General features: G+C 40.9%; 1 protein-coding gene and 1 long non-coding RNA gene across 5 annotated transcripts; both read left to right on the top strand.

Moving 5' to 3' along the window:
• Positions 1-837: 837 nt before the first annotated feature.
• On the top strand, positions 838-4687 carry LOC308100911. The gene is made up of 3 exons (XR_013934473.1): positions 838-930; positions 2140-2239; positions 4567-4687. It is a non-coding gene; the product is annotated as an uncharacterized lncRNA (long non-coding RNA).
• A 764-nt stretch (positions 4688-5451) lies between these two features.
• On the top strand, positions 5452-12694 carry LOC308100910 (nectin-4-like). 4 transcript variants are annotated; one of them, XM_080450092.1, is made up of 8 exons: positions 5452-5521; positions 7292-7639; positions 8461-8766; positions 9186-9279; positions 9499-9653; positions 11811-11919; positions 12045-12148; positions 12500-12694. In XM_080450092.1, the coding sequence occupies exons 1-7, from the start codon at positions 5461-5463 to the stop codon at positions 12142-12144; spliced, it is 1173 nt and encodes a 390-aa protein (XP_080306218.1). In that variant the 5' UTR covers positions 5452-5460; the 3' UTR covers positions 12145-12148; positions 12500-12694. The 4 variants fall into 4 exon arrangements, 2 of the variants coding, with proteins under 2 accessions (XP_080306218.1, XP_080306217.1); XM_080450091.1 differs by having other exon boundaries at positions 12382-12694; XR_013934471.1 differs by lacking the exon at positions 11811-11919.
• Positions 12695-13087: the final 393 nt, after the last annotated feature.

Genomic DNA, 13087 nt, shown 5'->3' with positions numbered 1-13087 from the left:
CCTATTATGCCTATAATAGCAGCATTATGCCTATCTAAATCCCGAAAATAACAATAGAGTGAATGGCACTTCCGGGTCGTTCTACCTCCCGCATGCGCAGATTGCACACTCTGCTCTGTGATGACGTCGCGCGGAAACCCATCTATAATGTTGGGCATCACACTACATGCTCAGCATTTGGTCACAGCACCGTTCATACCGCCTGTCAGTGATCAAACTCCCTCCACCTCCCTGGCCTCCTCCCTGTGGCATTTAGTTCTCTATGTCAAATGTATGATTCTGTGGATTGTATGATGATATGTGTCTGTGTATCTTAACTTATAGCCTTGAAGGGTGCAATGTTATGTTCATGCAGTAACTGTACCTTAGGCTCTGCTTCTGGGGGATTAGTGATCTCAGATTCATGTGTCATGCTTGTGCATGATCTGTAGTTTCACAGGAGCAGAGTCACACCGCCAAACTGAATGCAATATCATTGCAATAAATGTTGCAATGATTTTGTGCCTTTTGGATGTGTAGTGAGCCTACTTTAGTTAAAATATCTTTGACACGCACGCACAGACAGACAGAAAAGTTTGAGAACCTTCTTCACCGCCATTATGAAGGAGTTTAAGTTGACTTAATGTTGGTTAAAGCAAAGACATTTTCACACACTACTAACAACTTTTGTCAGTACAAATTTGGAGAGATGTGGCCATGTGGGACATGAAAAGCATTACATGTTTGGACAGCAAGGGGGCGGAATTCACACTAAAACAGAGCCTACAGTAAGTAAGTAGTACTGTACACATATGCAGGCAGCTGACTTTAGCCTCATAGAAAAAGGACTCTGAAGGTGTGGCCAACTTCTGTGGAATAGCTTCAGTATGATGAAGAAAATGCCACGGCGAGAGGCTATGTTACAACTGAAGCCTATTCATCATTTAACAGGTTTGTGCTTATATTTGGATGTTTCTCTGTGTAGCAAATTTAGCCAATATAGAAGATTAATCATGTAGTCTAGTTATGACCACAAAGCATGATGTGATGTGTGGTTTGATATAACATGTGTTTACTCTCAAAACATAAGAAAGAAACTGTGTTAAAAACCCCAGAATAGTTAGCCTATGTATTGATTTTATGTCACTTTTAAGATTTCTTTATGTTGAAATCTGTATAACGTCATAAAGATATTAATGTGGTCTTCGGTTATACTGTAGCCTGCATCAAGAACAGCCTACATACAGCATGACTGTTATCTGGAGTTATTAGAGACCTGAATGCTCTTTTAGATTTGATTTTAATTGAGCATCATAGAAAGATCATTATGTATCATTGTCTCAGTTTGTTTTATGTAAGTAGTGTTTTGCTGGATAGAATCTTAATCCATTTAAAGTTAATTTTTTCCCCCCAGTGGATACGTGTGATGAAACTCTCCCTTTATGAAATATGCCATTTGTAGCAGAAGTGTCTTTCTGTATGTTGGAAGGTACAGTATGTGGAACTGACTGTTATAATGACTTAGCTGCGGAAACTGCATTTGAATGTAGGAAATGGCATCTCAAGTAACCATAATCTAAGTAAGACAATGTATTTCATAATCTAGGACGATGTGTTTTATGCAAATATAATAATCTGTTAGATCTACTATGAATCTTGTTATAATAGAATAAAGAATAACCAAAGAGACCTGTCTGTGTGAGTGCTTCTAGGCAAAGGAGACGTTGAGTATAAGAGGTTGTAAAGCAGCTCAAAATACAGTGATCAGGCCTTCTTATAGCATTTCTCAATTTGTTTGTCTTCTGAAGTTGCAGCACTTTCCTAACTGTAGCGTATGCGTTGTCAAAACATGCGTTTCCTGTCTGCTGCATGTGTTTGCAATCTGCTAAGCTTCAAGTTACATGTTGAAGGAGGAGGGAGGAACTCATCTAGAATTTAGATTTCCTGTTGAAGGAAAATAGTGGAAACGTCTGAATCTTCTGATACGCTGCATGTACAGTAGCTTGATTTGATTAAAATGTGATTTTGATTGAACAAAGAAACTACCCCTGCATTGTTGAAGCTCTTCAGTGATTGTCTACATAGTACATACGTAAGGTTGCTGAATGATAACTAAACATTGTTTTTTTTTTCAACTGGTGATTTCCATGGACCACCCAGGAAGAACGATGTCAGAGGAGCAGCAGGGGACAGACCAGAGATCTGGACTGCTTGATGCAATGCTGAAGTAAAGTTATCTTGCAGCCAAGCTGCAGGATAGGTATGTAGCATGTTTATTTCTTACTGCTGGTTTCCACTGACTACTACAGAAATAGGTCTGTGTTAAAGGGGTAGTTCACCCCCCAAATAACTTTTTTTCTATTGATTATTCACCCCATGGAGCCTTGAATTCATGGATATTTATTTGTTTTTGTCGCATTCCTTCCTTTATTATTTGATTATAATAAATTTAGCCCCATTGATTCCGGTAGGAGACACAAATGCATTTGTGTCTCCTACCGGAATCAATGGGGACACATTTATTATAATAAAATTATTGGCTTAGGAATGTGACAAAAACAAAAAAATATCTATGAATTCAAGGCTCCAGATGGTCAGTAATCAATAGAAAAAAAGTTATTTTGGGGGTGAACTACCCCTTTAACACAAGAAATCAGTCGTGTAATTCTCTGTTTGTTGCAGGTATTTTATTATACAGCATAACAGTGGTGGCACTCTGGTGATCCTCTCAATGAATAAAACAAAATAATATGTTATCAATGTCAAGTCAAGTACATTTTTATTATAGCCCAATATACCAAATAATGTCCCAAAAGGCTGCACATAAAAACAGAACAATAATAAAAAAAACAAGTTAAAACCAAGGAGTGCAAAGTTTATGTATACATACAGCCACACATAATAAGTTACTAGTTACAGTAAGTAAATATGAGTGCAATGTACATACATATATATATACACGCGCACACACGCACACATACGTTCACATGCACACACATAAAACACTGTAGACACACTGGGTGACTGTAATAAAGTAGGTTAGGTGAAGTTGGTTTAGATTAAATCATGTCAAATGCTGACGCAAATAGGTATAAAGCTATGTAACTTATTTTAGTGAATACATTTTATTTTGTCCAATCTGTATGGTAGAGTAGGATAATGCAATATAAGTTATACAGTTGTGGTGGTTGTATTTGATTAGATCGTGTGTCTGGTTTGACATGACCTTTGACACGATCCTGTTTCTGGTTTGACACAAATTTTTAGCTGAAGGTCAAAATTCAATTTCTCCCCTGAGCAAGCATGCAGGCTCTATTAGCTCAGTGGTAATAATGTCATCACTTAAGTAGAAGACTGTGGTTAAAATCTGGGGTAGAAAAGGAAACTTATAGCACAGCTAGGATTAGGTCAACTGAGCTACTGACTACGGTCGGTAGGACGGATCAAGGTTGTGTTGTATTTTATAAGTTAACAATATAATCTTGAAGTTGGATCTGGTGTGTGTAGGGAGCCAGTGTAAGGAAATAAGCACAGGGGTGATATGGTAATCCTGGTTAAAATCCTGGCAGCAGTGTTCTTTACTAGTTGTAATTTGTTAAAGGTTGATTTGGGTAGTCCAGAAAGAAGGGTGTTACAGTAATCGAGTCTAGATGAGGCAAATGCATGGACAAGTATTTCAGCCTCAGGCATTGACAGATTGGGAGGGACTAATCTTGGCAATATTTCATAGACACACACATGCAGTCTTTGTAATATAATTGATGGTTCTTAAAAGAGAGATTTGTGTCAAATAGAACACCAAGACTTTTAACAGTAGGGCTTTGTGAGATTGTGGAGCCAGCTACTGTAGATTCAGCCTGAGATCACTGACTTTATTTCTAATGCGAGTACATCTGAACCAAGTACGAACAACTCTTCTCAGCGTTTAAAAGTTGAATGTTTGATGACATCCATTGTTTAATTTCTAAGATACATTGTGCAAGTTTAACCAGCTGATGACATCTGTCAGGCTTCATAGAGATGTAGAGCTGAGTGTCATCAGCATGAATGGAAATGTTGTTTATGGTGTCTAAGTAATGTACCAAGGGGCAACAACATACAGTACAAATAGAAAAGAGAAAAGGGCCACGGATCCCTGTGGTCCACCATAACTGACAATATTGTGGTTTGATGAACAGTTACTTATGAAGAAAAAGTTAGATCTATCAGTTAAATATGCTCTAAACTAGCCCTAAACCAGACTAGAACAGTACCAGTGAGACCAATGTTATTTTCTAGGCGATCAAGCAACATTATGGTGATCAATTATGTAGAAGGCTGCACTGAGTTCCAAGAGTAACTTACAGTTAGTAAGCATGAACTCTAGTCAATAACTGTGCCATGTTTTCCCATTCAACACCCCTGGCCGCAGGTGTCTAGCCTGGTAACCTGGGTAACCCCCCTCCCTCCGGAGGCAGGGGGGTTACCAGGCTAGCAGGTGTCAGTGATGCTGCTAAAATGATAAAACATGGCACAGGCTGACTAAATAACCGATTTAAACGGTTGTTTCACCCGTCGCTTAAATGTTACTTTCCGACTATGTTGCAGACATCTGTGTGCTTACTGGACTACCTTTACCTTTTGGATACGATGTGGGGAAAAGGGTAATAATCGGGTTATCGGGACCTTTTACCGGTTGCGATTTCCGACGAGGCTCGGCGGAGCTGAGAGTGAGGTTTGTTTGCGTCACTCACTACCTAGCAACCGCTGCTGAATTGCATTGTGGGAAATTCTTTAGCCTCACATCACCCAAGCCCCCAGAACTACGGTAGAACAGTGAAGCGGCCAAGCCTGGTGGTCAAATCTGAGAATGCACTTCTGCGCGTGCGTCTCCCGTGTTGTGCGCATGCTCACGACGCTTCACGACCCATGGATCCATTCCATTGGTTCATATTGGTTCCATATTGGTTCCTATTCTTACTTCCGGGTGCTTCAAAACGCCACTGAGCACTTTAATAGAAATTAATAGCTGGGGGCGGGGCAATGCGCCCTCTAGATATATTATAACTCTATGCACATCACCAGACTTTCCCAAGTGCGGAGGAAAGCCTGGTTTCGTTCTAAAACTATAAAAAAAAATATATATTCATGGTTCCCGTGGTTGGTTCCGGTTGGCGTCGCATTGTTTTTGTTCCCCACATAATGCGAATCAATTAGTTTAGTCTTGCTAGTCGTGCTACGAGTTAGAATAGAAAATGGACATTCCAAACGATTATTATACCAAAAGAAAATAAACGATTATACCAAACTGAACACGTTTTAAACTAGGGGAATCATTTTGGAGATGCACGGCGCCGGTGGGTCCAGTTGTTGGTTCCGGGCCGCATGATGACGTAACGTTCGGACCGGATCAGAAACACGAAACCGAAAACTCTGGAAATGTATATTGATGATGCCAGGCTAGCATGTGTCTATTGTCCAAAGAACGGAAGACACAAAGCCATGTCGTGGTCGTTTACTCTGCTGCCGTGGCTGTTGATGTCGTGGATGAACACAGTTCAGAGTATGTTTCCATTCTTTATTACTAACATTGTGGTCTATGCCTGCTATATGGCCGAAATGTTTAATCAAAAAACATTGTCAACACTATGACTATCTTACTATAATACCCGAAATCTCTGCGTGTGAATGTGTCCCCCCAAAAGCTAAGGTATGGCAGATCACCTGACACAATCAATTACAATGGCCAACAAACATGAGGGTCCATTCATTGTTGTCTATTTTTTTTGTGGCATAGCAGGAGAACGAATTTAACCCCTTGTTTGAGCCAAATCTGGGTTGAACGTGAGTAGTGGAGCTCCCTCTGGTCTGGTGTTGTGATTGTCGACTTAATTAACGTTTGTGAAGTAGTTTGACAGGTACATGGGTATCTTAATGTTGTGGGGTATCTTGTAGACCAGGCCCATTGCAAGTTGCTGTACTCTGTCCTCTACCCTGAGCCATCCCACCCTAGCAAAGTGAGCAGGGGTTAGATGTTTGAGGCCAAGAAGGAGCCATACCAGTTTGTTTTGGGATGTCACTCTGGAGCCTTGTTTTTAAAGCCTTTGTGGTGTTATGGTACCATGAGGAGCATGCATAGTCGAAGAGACTTTGGATGAGGGCCCCTGTTAGAGTCCTCAATGTATTCTTATTGACCAGAGAGGAGATCCTGTACAAAAATCTTGTTCGTTGGTTGACTTTTTTGATTACTTCAGTTTCCATTTTATCACCGGAAAGATTTGCCTCTAAAATGGAACCTAGGTAGGTAATTTCCTATTTTCTTGTGATAGCATTGTGACAAGAGGCACAATCAGGGCTCTTGTGCTATTCTTTGTGTTGTGGGTGTGTCATTGTGAGTGTGGGACATACCCACAATGTAGAGTGGGTAGGATCACACAGCCACAAATCGGTTTGGAGATCTCGGTGTCTGTCTGTCTGTGTCCCTTTTATGCCAAAATATGGAATTCCATGTCAGCCATGCCCAAATATGGAGAGTCTAGGCCATCCTATGACGTCATGTTGATGACATCAGGGTATTCCATATATGGCGATTTGCGGATTTATCAATATTGTTGTAGGACAACCGCCGATCCGACCAACTTTCACACTGGGAACATCACTCCATCGGGTCCTATGCACACTGAGTGCTATTCTCTTTGAGTCGGTTGTTGAGGACTTCTTGTCTTGGAGATGCAAACAACACAAGTACTAGGCTCAGCATTGAGTTTGACTGTCGTGTCCTATTGCAAACTATGGTTAAGTATCATAGGGCTTGGCACAATTAACCACCATCTTATGAAAAATTAAGATGGGACATCAAGCCCCCGAGCACTTGAAAAGAGCCGAATCCACGCAAGATGTTCCTTTGTCACTGTAACTAAAATAATCTTTATTATTGCCACTGTCTTGGCTAGGTCTACCGTGTAAATTATAGAAATTTGAGGCTTCAAGCTCAATACAGAATCTATCTCTGATACAAATAGCCCTGCAGACTAAAAATGAAAGAAAATTTTTTATGCCTTAACAATAGAAGTGAAGAAGAATCATTGAAAATGCATTTTTATAAATCATGTACTATGAAGGATTTCTCATGAAATCACATCCAGTTGGATGTATTTAGAATGTTGAATCAAGTTTCTACTGTTTCCACTGCTGACGTATAACATAACTGCTGTTATTCTGTATTAGAATGCATGGCATTCAGCATTTGGAAAGTTTTGTCATCTGCTATTTGTTTATCAGATCTTGCACTTTGTAAGTTACCTACATTGTAATTGTAAATTGTGTTGTCCAGGTATCAAGGTGATTGGAGGAAAACAAACGGCAGTACAAGGACAGGATGTCTCCTTCCTCTGCACACTGACTGAGAAGCCTGCAACTGAAGAAATCGCTCAGGTCTTCTGGAAGAAGACAACCAGAAACAACACCAAAGTTCACGATTTCTTGACTGTGTCTCCTGAATACGGTCCAGAACTCGTCGACGATCATGACAGTAGATTCAAGTTCATCGGGAGCTTAGAAGAAAACAATGGATCCATCCATTTCTCTAATGTCACGCTGTTGGATGAAGGAGTCTACACCTGCATCTTCACTCTGTTCCCAAGTGGATCATACAGGACAGAGATACCTCTGACTGTGCTTGGTAAAATACACTTTTTTCGTCTATAATTAATTAAATGTAAAAAATGTGCACGAGCGCTTCGCGCGCGTGTGTGGCCCACACGCAATATGCTTTCTTTGTACTGATTTTCTAGTGTTTCTAAACTTTCTGATTTTCACCTGAACTCAACCACTTCCGAGCTGCTTTTAGCCTTAGATGCATTTTCAATGCAAAGCCAGGATTATTATTACTTATTGAGTGTAGTGTCGTGTCAGCAGATGAGAGCAGAGAGAGAGAGAGATTCTGTCTGGGACAGTGGTGTCTCTGGTGCAGCAGAGTACTTCATTAGTATTCGCGTCTTTGAGTTAATGTGTGAATTCCGTCGCAGCCATTACTTATCACCTCAAGAACAATAGCTACACACATGATAAGCCATCAACTCAGAGTTAGCCCACATTCTTGCTGCCCCCAGCCACTCCTGGGCAGTAGCGTATCAGACCGTATCAACGTATCAGATACGCTGTTTTGAACAGTTTTTGGATGTAGACGGTGGCGACGAAAAAAATCTACAGGGCATACTGCGTATACAGCGTACCACGGTAGAACACATCACTGTCTGGGTTGTAAGGCCATGTACCCTGGCTAGTACATGGTATAATTAATCCAAAAAGGAAAACTAATTTCAAATTGCTATCATGAAGCATATGGCGGTCATGTAGCATTATAAAGAGTGAATCTCTGAACAAAAAATCTTTTTCAATTAAATATAATTATCAAATGTAAACCGTTTATCATATGCAACTAAGCACTGGGTAGTCAGTTGATGCGGCTTATTTGTCAACTTGTTTGTGCAACTCTCTTAGTCCCTCCAGTGACCAGCCTGAAGGTTGAAGCTCCTGCTCCCGTTGAGAGGGAGGATTTGGTCACGTTTGCGAGCTGCATAGCTTCTGGTGCCAAACCCCCTGCAGATGTCACCTGGGACACTGGCTCTTCTCAAGATTTGAGCGTTGCGACCAACTCCACTCAACATGCTAACGGCACCACCACCACAGTCAGCCATCTGGTCGGCATACCAACCAGAAATATCAACCACCTCCTCGTCCAGTGTGTGGTCAAGCAACAAGCCCTGGCAACAGAGGAAACCCTGCCCTTCACCATTGAGGTCCACTGTGAGTTATACCTTGCCCTACAGCTTATACACTTTAATATTTGTAACAACAGGGAGTCACATGTACAGGTTAATCATTTTCTCCTGTTGTGTATTGTATGAAGTCCTTGTTGAACCTCACTATACCACTAGTGGAACAAAGTGCATGTGAACCAGTAGGTTCACAGGTATGAGTAGATTCCACTGCGTGAGACCTTGCGTGCCTGGTGGTCGTACAGTAAATTATGCCAATGCAAAGCAATCGTGCAAAGAGGAGTCACAAGGCTTCAGTGTTGACATTCAAAAGAACCATTCATCTTAAAGTCAGTTGCATCATTATCTATATGGGTGCCATTATCTCCTGTTCAGAACATGGGTGTTACTGACATCCTTCTTAACTACTGCCTACACACTATGTCCATTTCATCTCCTTTCTTGCAGATGCACCTCTGTCAGTGAACATCCATGAAACATCCAAAGATGCGTTTGAATGTGTGTCTGACTCCAGTCCAAAAGCAACGCACACCTGGAGCAGGTAGTTTCAACAAACTAGTTTAAATGTAAACGGTTAAGTCTCTGCATACATATATAATGTCTTGCTTAGTTTATTTTGTATCCACGGACATAAATGTAACAAAACGCACACCATCCCAGCTAGACTGACACCAAATATTTTATTTCAAAACATGACACTTGTGTTCTTTTCTGTATGGTATGTACGCTCATCCTGAGTGTTGCTGTGTCTCTGTTGTAGAGTGAACCAGACATGGCCCCTGTCTGGGATCAGTGCCGAGGGAGGCAGGCTGCACTTCATCAGCCTGACCTCTGACCTGGGAGGTCTCTACGCCTGTGAAGCTTCTAACCCTCATGGACAACAACATGTCTCTCTCTACGTGTACCATGACGCAGGTGAGAAGCTTGTAGATCTACATTTCTACAACATACTGTAATCTGCAAAAAATGCTATTTTTTGCAAATCTTTTAATATATATATTTTTAAAATAATTTTTGGGGGCCTTTTTCTGCCTTTTATTGATAGGAACAGTAGACTGTCAGGAATTGGGGAGAAAGATGGGGGGGGTGACATGCAGCAAAGGTCGTCGGGATCGGGAGTCGAACCCGCGACGCGCTGTCAGGCTGGATTACCAGCCTAGGTGCTCAGACGGTTATGCCAACCAGCCGGGTCTGAATATATGTATATATATTTTTAAAGCAAACATTTGTAACTCAAATCTTTGCTTCATGGGGGTCCCTGGAACAAAACATTTTGAGATGGGGGTCCACGGGCCAAAGACATATCTATTTTTTTTCCTAAATCTTAACAGTAGGTTGCTATATCAATGTTGCTCCCACGTTTCCATGTCAAGGATCCCCCAAAATGATATGTATTTGGCCACAGACCCCTACCTCAAAATATGTTGTTCCAGAGACCCCCAGAAGCACAGATCGGAGTTAAAAATGTTCGCTTTAAAACATTTATATATATATTCAAAGATTTGCAAAAAGAATTCCACGATTTAAAAAAAGATAGATCTACAAGCACTCTGTGCCGTGCTATGAGTCTGCTATTTTTGAATAGCCAAAGAAATCTTAAAATGACACAGATGCGTTCCCGGTCTTAATGGATTAGGTATGACCTCATTATGACCACGGATATGCTCTAAAAGTTAGAAAAACATATTTCATTTCATTATGTCTTTAATAAACAGCAATGAGCAATCACCATGCCCAAAAGACACACAACCTAACTTGTGCAAACTTGTGTGTTTTCATAGTTTAAACACAACCTTGAACCTGCTGTCATAAATGGATTCTTTATAAATGGACTTTGATTATACATTGTTATTTATACAGTACATTCTGCATTGTATAAGTTTAACCATCAGCATGACGCACATGCACACTTTCAGTACCGTAATCTAGAGTTACAATAGTCCCGTAATTAGGAGCTAAAACAATGTTAACAAAGATATCCTAACTATGCAGACTGACTGACTATGCAGGGGAATCAAGTTAGGCAACACAAGCATAAGGCCATAAACAGTAAAACGATATTAGAGATCATTTCACTGCTGGCAGACGGTGGTAAACAACCATTGTTTATATTGCTAGCCTAACAAGAACGCAGCTACTGTAAGATAGCTATCTGAAATAGCTGACATGTGTTCTGACTCGAAGAGAGAAACAACAGAAACAGATTAATATAAACATAATTAAACATGGTCTCCAGTGTAAGTTGAAACAATAGCACACACACCTAGACATAAATACTCTACTTAGAATTACTTAAGGCACTTACCTATCTGTCCTTGACACACAGCTTCCCTGAATGTAAGAAAGTAATCAACGCTCCACAGTAAGCAGACCAGGACAGACTGAGAGGTGCGTGTCAGAGCAGGAATGTCAAAAACGGAGAAGGCGGTGTCGTAGTCCCCCAGGAAATGGCAGCAATGAATCAAGAGCTTTCCTACCAGACTACACGCACAGAGAACGTGTGAGAAGCGGTCATGGGTGTGTCACATTTCAGGCGTGGTTGTGATTATTATCTGTCTAAAGGTGGTTGAACACAAAGCCTCTGCTCTGCTCTGGTAGATTTACTAATAGACCTTCATAAGTCATGTTGGTGCTCATAAGGAAGGCAATAGATGAGGGTCCTGAGGGTTCCCTGATTCTCTCTCCCTCACGGTCTTCACTATAGAGTGCTGGTACACAGGGCTGAGACGGCATTAGTGGGAGCCCTCATGGTAGGTGTTTACACGGTAACCGGAAGACTCGCCCCAAAACACGCTCGCCCAAAAGAAAATTTGCGGACATCTCGAGTTTAAGCTTAGGAATAAGGTTAGGGTTAGGCATAGTTTTACTGAGGTTAAGATTAGGAATATGGTTAGGTGAATTCCGGACTTTAACTTGTAACAGAGCACTTCTACATTGCAGTATTGATACTTATACTTAAGTAAAAAAAAATTAGTACTTTTTCCACCACTGATGTAATGTCATGTTCCCATGATGTCCTTTAGTGTCGATGTGTCATGATGAGTCTTTTATATCTCTGTCTTCGTCCTTTAGGAGGCTGCATGATCTGCATGACTTTATTCATTCTCAGCATCCTTGCCATTACTGTTGCTGTTGCTTCTGCCCTCTTGTACTACAGGCGAAAATACGGAACTTTCCCCTGGTAACTATCAGTAACACTAACACTAACAATATTATTTTTATTTTAGATTTAGATATTCGGAATAATGCAAAAGAAATGTATCTGTGAAGTATTTTTCTGATATAAGCTGATGATTCCTAAACCAGGAGAGAAGAAGTGATGTTTCGGAGTGCTCATCGTCTGTCCAAAGCACCCAATGATCTACATGATGAGAACCACAGACCAGGAGAAGAAAGAGAGACATGATCATGTAAGCCATTTTCTTCTTTGGGATATAGCTTACTTATTTCAGACATTAATTTGTAAGGAATATATTTGTTTTTGTTTTTGGTTTAAAAAAACAAGATTAGAAAAAAAGTTATGTCGTTGGATGTTTGTCCAAAATAAAAGATACTTTATAGACAGTTGTAGAGTTGTATGTATTTTGATGATGGTTGCGTTCATTAAAAGCATTTTGGTTCTCTTATTTATTGATTCGTGTAGATATCTCGGGAATGTTTACCAAAGGTTGGTACCAACGATACCAAAGGGAGGTACTGTGTTTGGACCACACGTATGCATGAATGGCTCCTTACTTTACATCAATGCAATCCTGCCACAGTTGATCGGTGTGCAGAAGCAGAGGAATGGCTGTACAGCAGAGGAATGGCTGCCCCACCCCTTACTTCCTTACTTACTGCCCTTTATGCCAGCTGGCATGTAGGGCAGCAACAAAGGATCTCCACTCCTGTCTGTTCTGGGCCAGCGTCTTTATAGAACCCCAGGTGTGATGCAGGTTCTGCATCACACCTGGGGTTCCCACCCCTAGCACTGCATTACTGCATTATTGTAATGTGTCTCTATGTTTCATGATATGATCTTTTTAAAACGGGACCACTTTGTGGCAGTGCGGTCTGGCTTGTTGTCGGCTGCAACAGAGAGTTAAGTAATTGGGTGGTTGTTGATTGCTGTCAGCCTATAAAAGACAGTTTCCTTCATCAACATTCCATCCTGTGACTCTGACTGCACTTGCAGCCGAGAACAAACCATGCCCCGCTACTTTACATTTAACAAGCTGATACGTTAAGAATGGGTTACATACTGTTGTATTACTGTAGATTGGCGTCCCAGATATACAATATTTGATGGGGGGTCCGTGGTCCAATGTATCAGACTGGGTGTACTTGAATTTTGAAAGGTTGACAATCAC

This window comes from Gymnoscopelus braueri (genome assembly GCF_963280865.1).
Source record: "Gymnoscopelus braueri genome assembly, chromosome: 14".
Lineage (NCBI taxonomy): Eukaryota > Metazoa > Chordata > Actinopteri > Myctophiformes > Myctophidae > Gymnoscopelus > Gymnoscopelus braueri.
Note: the sequence above shows the minus strand (reverse complement) of the source record. Positions and strands in the feature narration are given on the sequence as shown.